This window comes from Adiantum capillus-veneris, chromosome 18, assembly GCF_014529385.1.
Source record: "Adiantum capillus-veneris isolate H3 chromosome 18, ASM1452938v2, whole genome shotgun sequence".
Taxonomy (NCBI): domain Eukaryota; kingdom Viridiplantae; phylum Streptophyta; class Polypodiopsida; order Polypodiales; family Pteridaceae; genus Adiantum; species Adiantum capillus-veneris.
The window spans coordinates 41882914-41896861 of record NC_140948.1 but is presented as its reverse complement, the minus strand read 5'-3'; the positions used below and the strand labels follow the sequence as shown (position 1 = coordinate 41896861).

Genomic DNA, 13948 nt, shown 5'->3' with positions numbered 1-13948 from the left:
TGTGTTAAGTGTTGCTCTCCCTATCCAAGCACTTTCTTTCTCACTATACATCTACACACTAAAGAATACTGAAGGAAATGCTCAATATGTTATTTATTTTCCACTCCAACTCAAGATAAAAGGCTAATTCCATTACAATTGATTTGAAAAATGAAGTTTTGTGCAAGGTCTACTTCATCCTTTATAATTAAATCATGTCTGAGTTGTGAGAGTGTGCATCATTGACCTATTGATATGGTTGTTTGAAGTTGCAAATCCATCCAAATATCCACTTGCTTCAACTGATTTTCATGCATGCGTTCGAGATCTTGATCAAGTGGTATCCGAGCACCTCTCACCCTATGAGCTCAGTGATAATAAAATGATTAAATATAATTTTGGGATTTAATCATGTATTTAACATTCACAGATTGCAAATCTACTTTGCATTGTATTCCTTCCTTGATTTTGTTATACCATCCCTTATCCAAAAACTCCAAAATAGTATCATAATCGATATTATTGCAAATCAGCATAGTATTCTTCAATCTAATGGTTTCACTGGTTGCAAAGAAATCAATAAAGACATGAATTGGCATGCATATCTTGATTTTCACTATTCGACTAGCAGTTGCTGGCTTGAGTACTTTTTGAACTTCATGAAAAAGTTTCAGGAGAAAAGCTTCACTAATCTCACTTGTTGCAAGAGGCTAGTCAATGCTAGTGAATTTTGGTAAGAGATATATTCTAGTGTTCCAGAAGATAGTTCATTTCCCACATGGAAGAAATGATCGTAAAAAAAGACTCCCAATTCAGCAAGTTGTCTATTTGTTCTTCCTAGATATTGTTGCATGAATGGTAAACATTACAAACACCACTAACGCACTCCATTAATTGCCATTCTTCATAGGAGGAAGAATAAACATCTGCACAAGGGAAAGAGAACCAAAATTAAGACTTCTCCTACCTCATACTTGCATAAGAAAAATCAAAAGAACTTACAATTTTTTCTGTTTATGGGAAGATAGACAGGCCATTCACTTAGAGTAAGTTCTCTATGTATATATACATGCTGAACAAGAACTTCTTTAACACTTCTTCTATTCTCATTAACTTTGAAGTTGTTCACCCTTCCATGAAGCCAAAAACTTATTTGAGCTTGTTCTCCTTCTCTTTCTTGATTGAAGTAATATCCAAGAGCCTTTTGTTACCGCAAGTGGTATCCATTGATTTCTCTCATCAAGAGTATTTGAAACAATGACACATTCAATAGTTGCTAGTGGATTTCTTGATCTTTCCATGGAAGCCATGAAGATTATAGATGATAGAGAAGACGTTGTTTGCAGTGTTTAACGGAGAGAGAAGACCACGACAAAGTTGAAACGTAAAGAGATCAAGTTTTCTCTTATTTTTCTTGTATCTCCTTATTATGAGTGCTACTTTAAATGAGGAGAATCTAAGAAATCTTCTCTTTTACTTGAAACTCTACAAAATCATAATCATTAGATTACTTTTGCGAGATTTTCTTCAAAAGGATATATTTTTTCTCTATCAATTGATATTTTTTATTATTAGGTTCATATAATATTATGCATATTTTTTGAAAATATCTCCGTTACGGTGCCTTCCATGCCATTGGTTGCGCTGGATCTTTCCTCAATTCGAAAGGCCCTCAAGTGACCCCAATATTTGTCTAATGCATAGCTAAAAAAGATTGATATCATAAGTAAGGCTCATGCCAAACACGTATGGTGTACAGATCCTAATGCCCCCAATGGTATATATTCACAGGTTGTGATATAGCCACATGCACTGACTATGTCGCAACTCAAAGCGTTCTTTGACTTTAATTAAAGAGAAAAAATTTATACAACGTGGGAGCTAGAGGCTTTACAAAATATCTTAGAGATGGGGATACATTCAAGGCAAAGCAGCCTAGGGTACCATATTATATGAAAACTCCATTCAGGGGAGGACAATAATCACAACATAACATTATTTTCATCCACGTGGGACTAAGTCCAATTTCGTTTGGATGTTCTCCAAAAAATGCTTACCCTTCTTGCATGTGATCCATCATCCTTTGAATTTTCTCTCCAATCTCTCTGACCAGTCTTCAAGATGAGCATAAAACCCTCTAGCCTCAGCATCTCTCCTTTCTTGTTAGAGAGATTCATATAAATGGGCCGTATCTTTTAAGATAGGTGTCCGGTAAGCCCCTTCAAAAAAAATTTATTTGTACTCGAGAAAGGCCTACATGAGACCAATGCACACGAGGACCTTGAAAATTCTTATCTCACCATCTTATTCTTTGTATAGCTTAGGGTGCTCATTATTGGAGAAGTAAGCATTGTTTCCCATCATCCCTTGGAAAAGGGGCATCTAATGGTATCCGCATTAGTGTTAACACATTTTAGTGGGGGTTGAGGATGTAAGGAACTTAATGAAGGCGACAACACCTTCTCTCCAGTCACACACATCTAGATAATTTTTGTTGTTTTGGGGGTCTATGTAGCCGCACACTTTCAAATATGGAAGATATTTAAAATTGTTCTTGGTTGAGTGATCAAGCAAGATAGCTTTGGCATTTTGCTCAAATGCTCTTTCTGTGAAGGCAAGGGTTCAAGTCCAGTCTCTAAACTTCGTGTCCTTTGTAATAGTATGTCTCCAGTCCGGGAGGGGGGTAACCTCGGATGAGTTTTTCTCCGTCAGGGATGCTGGTTACGTGCAATGGTTTTGCTAGTTGCACACATCAAGACGGACTTGTGCGGCATGGGCCTTAGGCCCCCGTCTTGCCCCAAAGCTTGCAGGGGCTACAAAACAAGCAATCCTTGCGCTCTAACAGTGCATATAATGGCGTTCCTTTGGAAACCTTTCACCGACAGCTGGTTGTGAAGCAGCTTACCATAGTTCCAAAACAAGACATCTGACTTACAATCACCAGTGAGATTCTGCCACTCACCCTAAGAGCAATTGATATGCTGCAAAAGCCGAAAAAAAGAAGAATTTTATAGTGGGTGTAGAGCATCATTCAACCCTCAGAAGCCTTGTAAACGCCTTTTAGATGTCGGTGTGACGGCTTTGCTTTAGAGCCTCCAACCTGTTCGAGCTCCCCTAGCCCCTCCGTGGGATGGGGCTCCGAGGGGCGGGGCTCGCATGCTCTTGGCCAACTTGGCCGTGGCCAACAATTGTGTGTGTCCTCTCACGACCGTAATGGTGTCCGACCTGGACAGTGGACTGTTGAATTCGGAAATTTGTGTAGATAGATTGAAAAAGGGCAAGAGTTTGATAATCTTACGGTTTGGTCTGCCGACGTCGCAGCTGTGAAGGATGTTGAAGACCATGATCACGAAACTCAGTAGCAGCAGCACCATCGCCACTACCTGCAACAATTCCCAACTTCTCCCTGCGTCTTCCTCGCAAAATTTTGCTCGCCCTGCACTTCGCCCCCCTCGCTACAGGGCCATGGCTTCTGCTTCGGCCTCCTCGGTGAGAGAGAGAGAGAGAGAGAGAGAGAGAGAGAGAGAGAGAGAGAATCGACTGCTTTCCCCATCAGTTCCTGCCATGGCAGCAAGTCGAGAGAGAGAGAGAGATATTTTCCGTCAGTGTACTTTCTCACCATAAATTTGCGCCCTTGGCCCCTGTAGTCCGAATCGCCTTTGCTCCGCAGTTTCTTATCGGCCGTTACAAAGCCTTACCTGGAAAAGAACCAGACTGCTGTTTTGGCTATGAAGCTCATACAAGATCAGGACGGAGAAGAGCCCTTGTGCTTCGACCACTTCGCTTTTCGCACTTTTGGGGTAAGCTCTCTTTGTGCCAGCAAATTCACCTACATGGGCAGAAGAAATTTTGCATGATTCTGTTTGCGTTGTATTGGTGTCTTATGTGGAATTTTGTATTTCCAGATCGATGGTTGCGGCATCTCCTCCATTGCCCAGCTGTTCCTTGATTTGGGCTATGAAGCCCGTGACGAGCTGCGATTCCCGGCGAAAAAGTTAAGGGCCTTGTGGTTTGCTCCTCCAGGCCAAACCTCAAAAGGCGCACAGCACAACGAGTTGTTTGAAGGGCCCCTACCAAGGATTTTCATTTCTGAGTTGCTCGTGGAGGAGTTGTCGAACGATGCGCAGGTTAGATGGGCATGCTTTTCTTTGCTCTCCATTGTTCTATGCGCATGTACACACACACACACACAACCATCTTTGATCCACCTGTTTACATGAAAAGAGAGGGTATGTCATGTATTCATCTCTCTCTTGTGTGTGTGTGTGTGTGTGTGTGTGAGAGAGAGAGAGAGAGAGAGAGAGAGAGAGAGAGAGAGAGAGAGAGGACCAATGTTTGGATGTGTTGCCACACAGACCGTCATTTCAAAGTACACGCGAAATGCCGCACAGTTGTCCAAGCATGCGGCCATTGCAAGCATATTGAATAGTCTTCCTTGGCCAACACCGTCAGCACAGGACTACAAAATTTTAGCAAGGTGTAAATTGAGTAGTTTATGAAGCACTATAAACATCGAAGCACGAATTGATTGCTAATAGCTCTTTTTTTGTTGGTAATCGTAGAGAAAGTGAATATGCTGCATGGACTCTCGTAAATGGATATGCTTTGAATCACCTCACCATATCTGTCCATCAGTTGAGATCGCAAATCAAAAAGATTACGGAGCTGAATAATTTTTTGCAAGCGAAAGGGATTAAATTAAACTCTGAGGGAGGCATATTGAAAGGTAAGGGTATTCTAACTTCTTTCTTTACACCTTTTATTAGGGATTTACAGCTTGATTATCAGTGATTATACCTTGATTATCTTGTTGATTAATGAAGTGCATTTCTATGTTGATAGTGAGTCCGGACGGTGGCCTTTTACAAAGCTCAACGGTTGCCGATTCGGTCCTGTTTTCATTTGCAGGAGATGAGATTCTACGTGTGCCTGCATCTTACATAGAGTTTGCAGAACGCCTTGTGCTGGAGAAATACCTTGATCTGCCCGCATCAGAGGTTTAAATCTATAACCCTTGGTTTTTATCTTTTTTTTTACTTGTCAGAGTCTTTTTGAAGCCATCTTATATTTTCTGGGCTTTTTGTCCCCATAGATCCAAGAATGGCATCGACGAGAAGGTTTTGAAGTGGGAAATGCTGATAAAATCTTTGAGAGCACCTCATCCAATCAAACAGGCGTCCATTGATTGGACATTGATGTCATGCATGTACATACGAGGAGGAGTTATAAGCTATATGATCCAAATGCATTGTCGTATTTATTGCGATGTAAATAAATAGAGGACGAATCCCTTCCATGTAATTGTTAAGTTTTGATGGGGATGAAAGAAGAGTACGATGCTTCAAGATGCTCAATGAATCTACATTGCAATTGTTGCTAGATGGCATGCTCTTCTCACTTCATTGTATTAAAGACAAGGTGAAAGGTTGTGTTGGAATTCTAAAATGGAATAAATAAAACGGCCCGTCCAGAAACTAACATACCAAAGAAGATTTTAATCTTTTAATGCTTCACATTCATCGAGGCTTGTTGCAGAAAGCCAAACTGTTTTCCAAGATCTATATAGTGGTATCTCCAATATCCAAGACATTTAAGGTGTATTGTGAGCCATGAAAATGTGAGAGCTGTGGGAGTAGCGAGCAAGCACATGAGGAAGGAGATGGAGAAGGAGAGACACAATGGTGTGGGTGGAGCAATCTCTTCTCTTATTATTTGAGAGAGCTTTTTATTCCTAATCCATAAAAAATATGAGATGTATAATAGTGGGATCTTGGGCACCAAGTGTATGTCTACCCTAGCAACGCAAATCACCTTTATCTCCCACTTAAAGGGGAGTGTTTTGATAAGCAGTTCTACTACCTAACCATTTGTATATACACTACAATAGGAACACGTGAGCTCTTAAAGTATGTCCACATGCTCTCTCAAAGTGTATGATGCAACTCAATCGATTGTAGTGATAGTCAAATATGTGCATCGTTGCTAGAGCTTGCATGCATGTCATATAGGTTATTATAACATATCTTGTAGGTATCATGTAATAACTCCATTATGCATCATGCCGGTGTCAAGTCATCATCACACGACTAACAATCTCAATTGCAAAAGCTTCCATTGCAAATGTCAAGTTTTGACACTAGGTCATATATATATATATATATATATAAGTGTTCCAAACACCAATGATACCTACTTAACCTTGGCTAACCTACCCATGTCAACTATCTCAATGCTATCTACAACATGTACATCACTAAGACCAATTGAGTATGGATGAGTATGGATGTGTGGACTTTGGGGTTAGTCATCACCCCTCTCCATCCATAGGAATTGAATCTCAATGTCCTGGCATAAACATGTCGCCCTCTAGCATTAGTCTATCAAACAATTTGTCATTGAACATGATCTCATCCTACTTTACTAGAGCAATGATGTTCCACCATGTATTCACAGACATATCTTACACAACTAACTCTACATGCAATGTTTTGTGAAAGAGACATCTCTCTCTCATTCTCTACATGTCTAAAACATAATAGAGACAAAACCATTTTGTACATTAGAAACATCAGTAGGTATACCACGCCACACCCTTGGCACCTTTCGTAATCACTAATGAACCCTAGTGCATCCAAAAAGACTGCTTTCTTAGCCATACATGACATTCACTGTTTCAATTCTCACTGAGATAAAGCTTTGTTTGAGCTTAGGAACATAACACACATGATGTGCCATATAGAATTCACCACTGGGCTATGAGAGATAAACATCTGTTGCACCAATAATGTTACATGTTGAACCAACAACAAAATGCACACAACTAAGTCTCCCACCAAAATAGCTACTAAACCAATCACGAAATGGTGTGGTATCAAACACAACATCGTCATCTAATAACCATCACAACAAAAGCGTATTGTCCGAAGACATAAAGTAGGCTAGAGGTAAAGTAGAGGCAAACGTGATAGCATCATCTCTAGCATACTCAAACCATTGCAATCATCTATGACTTGCGTCATCATCAAATTTGCATCACACATATCTCTTCAAATGCCTCATACACTTGGAGCAACAGTGTATAATATATCTTGTATGACCACAATGCCAACATCTCAAATGTCGACTTGAATGAAATCTGCATCTCTCATGAGTCATCACTGTAGACTCAGAAATGTTATGCATATATAATATCAAAGTGCGTGTCTAGATACCAGTGATCGCATATGCATCAAAGTGGAAGAACAACTCGACCATCACATCAAAATGGAATCCATACATGCACGTGATGAATTGTATCAAGCACGATACCTAAAAAAACGCATCAAAAACTGCAACAAACTGGCATGAACAATGAGCATAAAGACTGAATCCAAAAGAGCATCAGTGGCATGTGTCAATGTCCAATAACCACATCAAAGTGGGATAATCACTACATCAATCTGATGCTCACATATTGATAAACATAGAGCTATTAAACACTCATGTATTCCATAATGAATCATTTTGCTGCAAAACTTTGAAACTGCTAGGTAGAGAAAACATGTAATTTGTCCTTATAAGCTTGTATTTGAAAGCACCTCTGAAACAAAATTTATTTGTAGAGGAAAGTCAATCTATGGCTATGCACACAACCGCTAGAGACTTAGTCTCATCCACCATATAGGGTAAGGGAGCCAGTTTAGAGACGAAAATTTTTGAACCCCAAGTTAAACACATATCCACTCCCATTTAGAGGCAAGAAATTTGAAATATTCCTAGAATCTTGCTTATGTGTCATGCTATGATTTGCTGAAAAGTGTACCATTACTGGGCCTTGAGTCTCTCTAATGCTTCAAAAAGCCTCAAAAGGTGAATTTATTCAAATGGAGCCTTCAAACAAAATCTAAAAAATATTGATGTTGGTATCATTTGATTTGCCTTTTCATGAGGAGTCTCGTGCAATGCGTAAATATTAAAAATGATGAGATTTACAAAATCCCCCCAAAAATATCACGTTTCCACAAAACGCCTCTAAACTTGCTCCCTTACCCTATGGTATTCATGAGCAAAAAGCATATGGCTATAGAACAAGTCTCTCACAATCTAAAGAAAAGTGTATAAATTGTATGTAGCCTATATGTCTATGTATGTGTGTGTGTGTGTGCGCTCTTGTATGCACACAACACTTTTGCACGCTTGCTAGATGAATCTCTCACAGAATCTTAGCCTTTGGGACGGTCGGTAAGCCAGGGCTGCCCTCTGAGTGCTTTGCTTTATGCGATCACTACTCACCCCTTGTTTATGTATTTGGATTCCTTGACTTCCTCTGGTAGGCTGTTGTATGCTTTATTGCACGTGTCGATGGCTGGGAACTTGCCTGTGCACTGTGTGCGAGCCTCGAAAGGCTACAAGCACGAAACTAGGGAGTCCTAGCAAGCTGAAAGAAACAATAATGTGTCACTCACCGCTCAATGCTTCCGTCGTGAAGAATCCTGTGCTGCGGAGAAGAAAGAGCCGCCGTCGATGCCACACTCAACTGCCTTGCTTCCGCGGATGCCACTGTAATGCTCGATTACACACACCCTCTCTCACTCTCTCTCTCTCTCTCTCTCTCAAGCATACACACATACACATACACATACACACGTGAGCACACGAAGGAGAAGGAGACAGAGGTGGAGAAAGAGCACTTCTTAGCTTACACCTTCAAGAATAAGGATTTTTATATCAAATGGATCTTTTATAAGAGTTTGGTCAGTTCACACATGGACGCCCACAATGGCCGATTGTTGCACAACTACTGTACAAATAAGGTAAGTGGTGCGCCTCTCATCGGCGATCACCTATACACCTATTGGACCGAGAAGCCCGGTCCCTGACTCTACCAAATAAATAATACGGTGTCGGTTGTAGGTGATAGGATGTCTGTGAGGGTTAACATGCCCCCCTTTCTTATGTAGATTCCATCCTCGGAAGCTATTGAGTTGAAGCTCATTCATCGAGGTGGAATAGCATTTGAGATGAATGTCCTTAGCCTTCTTCAGTCACTATAAAATCAGACAAAATTTGCCCAATAATTGCATTCTCCTATACAATTAAAAAGCATATGCATTTGTAGACAGACAAATTGATTGGTAACAGACTTTTAAACAATTTGTCAGCAATAAACATTAAATTGTAATATAATCAAACGCATAAACAATTGTAAAGGTAAAAAACTAAACAAGTTTGGGGTCGCTAATTTAACGGTCTAAAGGCAATAGAGGTCAACTATTAATACCATGGGCAAGATTCTCAATAGAGGTCAACTATGAATACCATGGGCAAGATTCTCAACTTCTCTGGTCAATTAAGTTGTTTTATTGCGAGAGCCAAGTATTTCATGTCCGAAGGCTAACTAGAGGCTATACCTAGAAGACTTTGTAGTTAAGCTACGTTAAAAGGAATTGCTCATGAAATCATCGCCTGACTTATTTCCTTTTCTTTGACCCCCCAAAGTCTTTTCAGTGATTCAATTTTGATGTCTGTGCTTATTTTGTATGCCTTGGATTTTTGTCTTTTCAATGAAAAGCGCCCACACCGGGAACCTCTAGGGCTCTAGTACCATAGGCGATACATGTGAGTGAAGTACCAAATCAAGTTGTGATTTCTCTTCGAGCTTAAGATTTTACATTGTGGCACTTTGATTTTTTTGTTATTATTATTTTTCAATATCTTAATTTTGTAACTTTGGGGGGTCATATAACACTATTACCCTCCCCAGGCTCATCACACTAGTAAACTCCCATTACAATACTAAAGCTAAATGTCAATAGGGACTAAACCCACTAGAAATCCCTAGTACATTGCACTCAATGTTGCTTAAATCGGATTAAGAACCTAAAGTAACAATTGATTATTAAGAAGGCGTTCCCCATGGTATTAAGAGAAAATCTCTAACTCCTAACTTGATCAAACTAGCTTAGTCAGACTACTTGATTCTGAAATCTAGACAAGTGATTATGACAGAAAATTATATAGAATTTAATGTTTAATCTAGAAAAATGTGCGGAATATTGTGCTATTAATCACATTTAAAGCAGACAAAAATTGATGCAAAAACAAAGACAAGGGGCAATGCTAATGGTCAATAAACACCTGTTTGTGTTGATGATCGCGCTTGATTTGAAGAGAGAACAAGAGAAAGATTCCATGAGGGTCCAAATCCTAACAACAACAACACGTTTCTATACATACTAGGAAACACAAAGAATACCTCTAAGTGGGAAGAGGCACCAACCCTTATTGAACACAATCAAACAACATAAGGAACCCTAACCTAATTATTGCACTCTCCTGAGAGAGTCAAGGGAATAGGATATTATAGAGATTAGGGGGGAACCCTAAGGCTAAACCCTTGTCCTTGTCAACATCAAGATAAATGAAGTCATCATCCGTGAGACCATATGTGCCATCCGTGTAATCATGTAACTCTTCCTCTTCATTAGAGACACAAATGTTCACTAAGAACATCACTAGAAGCCTATAATCATCTTGGTTAAGAGGGTAGTCTTGTGCAATCGGGGGTGATGTCCTCTACTAAGTATGAATCAGTCGTGGTCAAGAGACGTATCAACCATTCTAATTCCTCGAAATTCCTCTCACACGCTAGCATATCTACCAAATCCCATTCACATGCAAGGACCAGGTAGACTAGGTGAAACACTTGTGCAAAGTAAAGAGGGTACCTTTCACCCAAGGTAGGAGTGGATGACTCTATCATACTAGCCATATCTTTACACAAAGATAGATGATGGTTAGAGTGCAAATATTATAAGGGTCGTGTCCTTGTGCATAATGTGTTTTTATGATTTTGTGTTATGTATAGAACTTGAAGGTTTCCAGATTTTTGTTTGGTGGCTCTACTCTTTTACTTTTTGTTTTGTTTTTTGTGAATATAAGGCTTTATATATACATTCTCTAAGATTGGGAGATTGAGAGGTCAGGGAGGAAGAATAAGAGGGAAGCAAGTGAATGATAGATGTCACCAAACACTCCCCCCTTCCTTGGGTAAATCATACCCTTTGGAACGATATCATCACCCTTTGAAACCAAGTTTTCATGGGTGAAGGTTTTAACCAATAGTTTTCGACTGACCTATGCGTTTCATCTAGTTGCAAGGGTGGTAAGATACTCTCCTATGATTTTATTTGCAACGTTGTTGTAGGTGGTGAACTTAAAACGGGAGGTGAAAATTCTTTTTTGTTTGTATGGATATGTACAATGGTAGGTGGAGGTTGTGTCGAAGCTTCTATCTCCGTATAGGAACTACATGAAGAGAAAGGAGCTTCATTTGACTTCCCTGTTCCTGAGCTAGGTGGAACAACAGTCTTCTTTCTTCAGTACCCAAACTAGCTCTGCAGTGGGTGTGTAGCATTCTGTGATTTTTTCCTTTCCGTGATCTTCAATTTGTTTTGGAGCTACAGAATTGGGCTCACATGGGTCAGGTGACCGGTAAGGACATAATTTATGTTTTGGCACCCAGATTTGATCATTTCCTTCATAGTAGCCTTGGGCTTCCAATAGTTTTTTAGGAATCCAATGCAGCGTTTCTTTACATTTCTTGGGGTGAGTGGGGCGTCTCTTACTAGGCTCCTATTTTTTAGCACTAGCAATGATTGCTAAAGAAGCTTTAGGGACCCACTTGTATGTTTTCTTTGTTATAGTAGGATGGGTCTTGGGTGTCTCAAGATTTATTTCAACTACAGAAGTTGAAGCTCTAGAGAGTTGGGCTATGGGGACATATGGTTCAACCTCTTGGACATGCAATGTTTTGGGTTTTATTTCCTTAAGAGGCAATATCTCGAGGACTATGGCTTGAGTGACAGGGCTAAGAGTTGGTTTTTGTGTTGTGACACCCCCAGTACCCCATTCAATAGTGCATTTTGTGGCTATCATCCATGTGCATCCTAGGTTTATAATACCCTCCATAGTTCCAGCAGGCATGACCAAAAAGTCTTGAGCTACAATCCCGTTGTCATAATTGACAGGTTTTTGTTAGATACCAAAAATCGTAGTTTTTTTCTTGTTGACACCCTTGAATTGGATAGTAATCTTAGATATGGATGGCTTTCCCAAGTGACACCACAATCCGTATGATATCAGAATTATACTTAACACCCATGTCCAATAAGAAGTTATATAGCACTTTTCCATAGGTGCTATTTAGTTCAACAGGGTATCTTAGAGGTGTGTCAGAGTCCAACCAATCATCCTCTGTTTCAACGTGGAATGCATGTGTAACTCCCAGGTTGGCCTCTTGTTAGCGTCTTATACATTGTTGTCGCTCCTTAGCCTCAGCTTTAGCTTGTATCATCTTCAATTGTGTTTGTGCCTTGACTACCTTTTTTTGATGGATGGCACATAGTTCCTCTTAGCTTAAAAGATCATAGTATCTTTTAAATTTTCTCCCATTGAGGAATCCAATGGTTTCAACTCCATCAAGGGTCTCCACACGGATGGTTCCTTGTGGGATGATTTCACATACTCTATATGGTCCTTTTCCCACATATTTCAACTTTTTCTTTTTGTTACGCACTCCACACATAAGGACTTTATCACCAACATTGATATCTTCGTTCTTTAGAGACGGCCGATCCATTTCTTCCTTCTATCTTTCTCCACAAGTGCATTTTGCACAGCCAAGTGTCTTTCTTCATCTAATCTCTCAAGGATATATAAGCGCTCAACTAAAGGGTTACCATCCCAACCTTCTTCCGAAGCTACGTGCAGACTAGGAATTACAAACTCCCATGGCATAATTGCTTCTTGGCCACATACCATTTTGAATGGTTTACAATTAATAGCCACTTTGTAAGAAGTACGATAAGCCCATAGAGCTGAAGTCAGCTTCAAATCCCGATTAGTGCGATGAGCTTCCACCATTTTGGTCAAGATAGAGATTTAAGGTCTCGTTGATACTCTCAGATTGGCCATTTCCTTGTGGATAATAAGGTGTGGACTTATGGTGAGCTATCATGAAGTTGGTAGTGATTTCTTTTATCACTCCATTCATTAGGAAATAAATGGACTCATTTTCGGGCCTTTTAGCTCTAGTGAGAGAATGCTCCTTAGCCAATAGGAAGAAGGCTATCGTTACGTTGAAAAAACCTTTTTTCTCATTTTGAAAATGTCCATGAAAACCATTTTGGTGAAATTGTCACTATCATCAGAAAAGTTAGGCGCTTGATAATGACATCTTGCAAAAGCGTGGAACGCCTTTTTATGACCCGCTGTTGCTATCTTATAAAGTGAAGTACTTGTACTTGCGCATCTTGCACAAGTATCAATCACCTTTTTATGAAGTACTCGCAATTTAAATTTGAACAGATCGTACTTGATAGTGATTGATAGTTACTATTTAAGACTATGAAGGAGTCAGAACCAAGCGAGTAGAGGCCCTTGAGGGGTCTCTGGGACCTTTATTCGCTTGGTTCTGACCTCATGAAGCCTTATGATTAAGATATAGCATTTTTTAAGTCCACGGATGCATCCGGAACATCCAAAAACCTTAGCATAGCTCTTTAAAACACGGAAATCTGACGTTTCTAGCTCAAGATATAACATTTTTAAGCGTAGGGCCTCATGAGGTCAGTACCAAGCGAATAGAGGACCTTGAGGGGGGTCTCAAGGTCCTCTATTTGCTTGGTACTGACCTCATGAGGCCCTACGCTTAAAAATGTTATATCTTGAGCTAGAAACGTCAGATTTCAGCGTTTTAAAGAGCTATCCTAAGATTTTTGGACGTTCCGGATGCATCCGTGGTATTATTTTTGTATTTTGAAAACAAATTTTATGTGTTTTCTCTCATCGCACATCATATCACTCATTAAGATTCAGAGACATGGATTTTTGTGTACATTTAAGTTAGGCTCTCGAAAAGCATTTTGTACGAGCATGCATTTAAGTGATTGGAAAACTTTTACGTATGTACTATGAGAAATCGAACTCC

General features: G+C 39.8%; 1 protein-coding gene across 1 annotated transcript; it reads left to right on the top strand.

The window, feature by feature from the left end:
- Positions 1-3261: 3261 nt before the first annotated feature.
- LOC147435552 (plant/protein) lies at positions 3262-5358 on the top strand. Its single transcript, XM_086487990.1, has 7 exons — positions 3262-3468; positions 3627-3779; positions 3885-4106; positions 4335-4456; positions 4542-4705; positions 4822-4976; positions 5072-5358. The coding sequence occupies exons 1-7, from the start codon at positions 3310-3312 to the stop codon at positions 5162-5164; spliced, it is 1068 nt and encodes a 355-aa protein (XP_086344116.1). The 5' UTR covers positions 3262-3309; the 3' UTR covers positions 5165-5358.
- Positions 5359-13948: the final 8590 nt, after the last annotated feature.